The sequence below is a fragment of the Lactuca serriola genome, chromosome 8, assembly GCF_051521515.1.
Source record: "Lactuca serriola cultivar US96UC23 chromosome 8, Lser_US96UC23_V15, whole genome shotgun sequence".
Taxonomy (NCBI): Eukaryota; Viridiplantae; Streptophyta; class Magnoliopsida; order Asterales; family Asteraceae; genus Lactuca; species Lactuca serriola.
The window spans coordinates 148,551,870-148,557,268 of record NC_136415.1 but is presented as its reverse complement, the minus strand read 5'-3'; the positions used below and the strand labels follow the sequence as shown (position 1 = coordinate 148,557,268).

The 5,399-nt window shown below is 37.1% G+C and overlaps 1 protein-coding gene across 1 annotated transcript; it reads right to left on the bottom strand.

The window, feature by feature from the left end:
• Positions 1–2,175: 2,175 nt before the first annotated feature.
• On the bottom strand, positions 2,176–4,249 carry LOC145068668 (putative aldehyde oxidase Art an 7). The gene is made up of 3 exons (XM_079015670.1): positions 3,854–4,249; positions 3,597–3,760; positions 2,176–3,517 (listed from the first exon to the last, which is right to left on the bottom strand). Exons 1-3 carry the CDS (start codon positions 4,247–4,249, stop codon positions 2,323–2,325), a joined length of 1,755 nt encoding a protein of 584 aa, XP_078871796.1. The 3' UTR covers positions 2,176–2,322.
• Between the last annotated feature and the right edge of the window lie 1,150 nt (positions 4,250–5,399).

Here is a 5,399-nt window from a genome sequence, read left to right as displayed (position 1 = left end):
CCAGAATCGAATCTACTGGTCACCTTTAAAAATACAGTGACCAAATAATAGAATACAAATGACAATACCCTAAATACCCCTAGGTTAAACTTTGGTCAAAATCCAGGTTAAAGTCAAAAGTAAAAAGTCAACCCAACTAGCCACAATGTTGAGGCCTCCTTGGCCACGTTGTGGTCGCAAACCGCCAAAACAGACGGGTCTGGATCACGTCACCACGCCGTGGCGATCTCAACCCCACTGTGATGATGTGTCTGGACAGCTTAACCCATTAATTCCTTTTTCCTTCAGCTACAAAAAATCAAAGGCTCAGATCTGGTCCTTCCCAACTTTATCTCTCAAACCCTTCTATAAGGCAAACTCCCAAACCCAACCACTAATACTGACTTAATGCATCAAGATTCTCATTAATCATCAAATCCTTAGAGTTGCACCTCTAAAGTTTCTAGAATGGTTTCACACTCCAAAGTGACCTTAAAAATTGTGGCTTTATGGACTTGCATGTCCAAAACACCCCTTTTCTATTTTAGGGAAAAAATAGGGTTTAATGACTAAAATCCCACGCATGACATCAAAACTTGATTATAATCCAGATCCAAGACACTACTTGCTCATTTTGAGTTAGAGATTCATAAAGTTGCAAAATTTATGAGAACCCATCCCTCAAGTACTTCTAACCCATGGAAAAGGGGGACAAAAACAAGAGATATAGCAATATAGCAAGAAAATGTTGAGTCTTGGGCAATCTCCAAGGTCCAAGAGATGAGCTTAGATGAAGAAATGATGCTTTCCACAAAACCACCTCACTAAAGGCTTCCATCTCCTTCTAAAATCACCAAAATGCACCAAAATGAGCTCATAACTTTAATGGAGGCAAGGGTTAGGGTTTCAGAGGTTAGGAGGAAGATAGAGGTTGAAACCCTAACATTAATGTTCCTTAAATAGGGTCCAAGAACCGAAAATTAGGGTTTTCACTAAAAATCTCCCGCCACATCGTGGTGCCTCAAGGACATGCCTTGTTTGGTCATTAAAATCCCGCGATTCAAACTGATATGTCATGTCTTGGTGATGCTCCACCATGTCGTGGTCACTCCTTTTAAAATAAGTACAAGAAAGATGATTCATACATGGAATGGACGTTACAAAAGTTTTATAGTTTAGAAGTGGGCTTGTTGGTAGAGATAAGATTATATTGGAAGGATTATGCATATACTATGTCATGAAATATGGTAGGTTAATTGCATTTGAATACTAACATAATATATAATGAGCAGGTTATTGCCATTAAGAAGCCCAATTAAGCGATTATGTGAGAATTTGCTCATATACAATAATTGAGATCGATTAGAGCACATACGATAAGTCGCTCTGACGTCTATGATGAATGAAAAATGTGGTTGACAAAACGCAAAAGGTTTACACATTAGAAAAAAAAATAAGTAAATGAAAAGTAATTGCCATCAGGATGCATGGAACCGTCAAGAATGGATGAATTAGCATGACTAGAATACGAAGGTTGAAAAGTTATTTGTTTGAAAAGCTAAAGAAGATGTTGTTATTGTTCTTATAAAATAATTTGTGAAGAATGTTGTAATATTTTTTATAGTGATTGCAAATTAAGGACCTCCTTAACGGATTATATGGTTGATCATTTGAGACTTCATGGTGATGGCATCATGATTAACAAAATATAGTAAACTAATATCCCTTTTATATTCATCATAAATAATCATGTAGTAACAAAATATATATATATATATATATATATATATATATATATATATATATATATATATATATATATATATATATATTATATTTAAATTAATTAAAATATAAAAATAATATTATTTCAAAGTCAATAATAATGACTTACCTATTTTTAATAACATAAATTCATTATCTTATAATATTTTGGGTAATAGGCGGATATTTGTCTAATATATATACACATCAACAAAGCTAAAAACAAATTGCTTAAAAGTAACAAAGTGTACGATAATAATAATGAAATTGCTAAAGTGACATTATGAACAACTAACTCTGACAAACTATGAAATGCACATGATAGACATATGACAAGTAGCTTGATTAACAACACATATTTACATCATACACCAATATTCATTGATCACCACCACAAGTAATCAATTTCTAACTAGAATCGTCAATACAACTCCTGATCAAGCTTTAACAACTAAGATTAAGTCACGGTGGTTCATGGTATAGACGATTCGTTTATAACTTAAACTTCTAAAGAAAAATATGTAGGAACAGCTCAAGAAAAAGTTACATACTTGCATGAAAACAAAATAAGGGTCTCTACTAGTCAATGTGGACCCAAATACCGTGTCCAGGAACTCCAAGGCGATTGACAAACATCATATAGTACCCAGGAGGCGCAATCTTTCCACATGGTGGCGCAAGAGCAGTGATCACATTATTATTAATCTCCTTTATCGTTGGAACGATCAACCTCTGATTTTGAGAGAAACCATGAGTGGTGAACGGTGGGTATATCAAGGTTATCTTAGCCTCACCTGGTTGCAATACTATGTTACTTTTAAATTGAACTGTAATCTTAAAGGGTGCTCTATACTTTAAAACCTTATCAGTAGTGGGTTCGATGATTGTGGGCCTATCCTTGTCAAGTGCACGATCTAAGTAATGAGGGGAGAATTTCTCTACCCTCAACTCCGTTGGGAATGGGACATTGAATGTGTAGAATTGGTTCGGGTTACTGCCAGCGACCAAGATCCTGGTGTCTGGCAACAACGCTGAGGTGGAATGATACATCCTGGCGATATTTGTAGGTTTCATTTCCTTAAACCTTTTCCCCATACGCTTGAATGGAGTATATAAAACCGGGGCAAAGTTAGGATCTATGGCATCATCCCATGCAGCAGTACCCTTTTTGGCACCATTGATCATGAGGAGATCGCCTGTGGGAAGGTGTAGAAGGTCGCCCATGACCCTCGGTGTTGGCATATCTTGTTCGTTCTCCCATTTTGCTCCTTTATTCATCGGATGAATTCTATGACAATCTTGTAACGCAGGTACAAACACCTTGTCTTTGACATGCTTTGCATCAACCATTTCAAATGCGGTGTGCTTGTTGCCACCACAAACAACGACCTCAACGTTTAGAGGATTTAAGTTATCTGGACCTAGCTTGAGTGGAAGAAGAGCAGACATGCCCGAAGCAGGGTAGTTGCGAGCACCACCTGGAAGAATTGGATGCTCTACAAAAATCTGTCCTGTTCGTGGATTTAAGTTCATGGACCTGTCATTGGCGAAAAGGAATATATTTCCGTCTGGAAGTAAGTAAACAAAGGGGTATAAGTTGTTCTCGATGAATCTGTTTGGCCCCTTCGGGGGTGTGCATGTTTCTTTGAGAAACGGGAAGTCGATTTTCTTAGGTTGAAAGTTAAGTGATGGTGGCACGACCTCAATGCTGAAGGCGTCCCGACCCCCCACCAATACTGCGCTCCCATCTTCCAAAACCTGGTTAGATGCATACCTGTGATTGATGCCATTCCATTTTATTATTCATACAATATTGTTTAAAGTATAAACAATCGGTAATCTTTTGTACATACCATCGATAATCAGCAAGCACATTTCTCCTTTCGATGAAGTTTGCTTTCAGATCATCTTTAGGCAGCATTCTTACAGCTTTGACACCGGTAAAGGTACCTCCGGTAGCCACAAGATTACCATTAGGCCATAAATTCCCCGACGAACACCATGGTTCACCTGACAACTGTAATAGACATGATGCATGCAAACTGCTCAATTGTAAATTTCAGATATAGACGGGTTTATTAATTAAATATATAGAATTATAGAAACATACAACAATGGTTCTACTAGTTCCGGTTTTCCAGTTGTATGCAAGAGCGTGGGCAAAGCAATCAGGCTTGTTGTTCATATCTGGGTTAAGCGGGCAGTTTCCTGGGGGCTCCAATTTTCGAGCAGATGGCCCAAGTGACGTCGTATCAAACCAAACGACCTGATCGTTAGGCATCAACTGGAGTTGCATGGCACCCACACCCACGTTTGGGTTATCGAGTACCCATTCTCCCCTGAATTTGGTCGAGATTTCTGGCATTGTGTAATCGGCTCCACCATCTTTGACACGTTTGTTACGGTGTGCGCCACCAGCTAGGCGGTCTCGGCGGCCAGCAAATCCAGAAAATACAAAAAATTGAAGGAGGAGGAGGAGAACGTATGTTTTGAATAATGAATACATTATTGGAGCGTTTTAGTTTTTACATTATCATCTTTTCATATCCTTTATACTTGAATTATCTAAAATATTTGTGGTTAATACACAATGAGAATCTTGACTAATTAAAACCGTTACTAAGTATAGCTTAAGGACATCATTAAAGGAAACTAATTGTTGTTGAATGCCATTTTCTTTGAACCATGAGTTCTATTTTTTTCCAAAATTTATTGCAACTGTCCATCAAAGATACATAATTTTAGTTTCGTAATGGGTTTATAATCAAGCATTTGGTTGATAAAAAAGAAGTAACTAGTGCAATGATCATACAACATGGATAGAGCCCGTGATGATATAAAACAACAATACACATGCATGATTAAATAAATCAACTAACAAATATAAAGCTATACATCGACCTCCCTCTAACCTCATTAATTATGATAACTAACGTCATACTGATAACATACATCACAAATACAACGGTTAGGGTTCAAGACCATATAATTTTTAAAAGTGATTTCAGTATTTGACTTGATGGGTATTGCATCATTCTAGCCAACTTTAATTTGAAACATCAACTAGTTTCATGGCACCCACACACCCACACTGGGTTCCAGTTGTCCATTCACCAATAAAAACTTGTTTCAATATTTGGCATTTGAATCCAGCATTAACGACAAGTTGGTTAGCACCAGAGCCACCGCCTATATCCAGGTGGCAAGGATGGAAGATTTAAACAGTCAAGGAGAAGGTGGAGGACGATGTATGTATTGAATAGCAAAATCATTGGAGCAATGATTAAGTCAGTATGTACGTTGTGATGTTTTCCTAGATCAACAATAGTTGCCCCTTGTATATATATATATACATGAATGAGCTAGAACTTTGCGGTCAAAATACAAGTGAAATTCTTACGCTAACGGTTTCTCACGACAGTTATTGGACATTATAGTAGTGCATAAACTCAGCTATGTTTGCCTTTTAGTTTGGATCCTAAAGACTCGGGCTTCAAGGGTACTTCTATATATACTTGATTTACTTCGTCAACGCACATTAATGCAGTAACATCTTAAGGGCTATTATATTTATGTCACAAAGTTTCAATACCAATTTAAGATGGTGAGTTGAATAACTTTTTCGTTTCTTTTTACTTCGTCATTTCTTTTTGCTG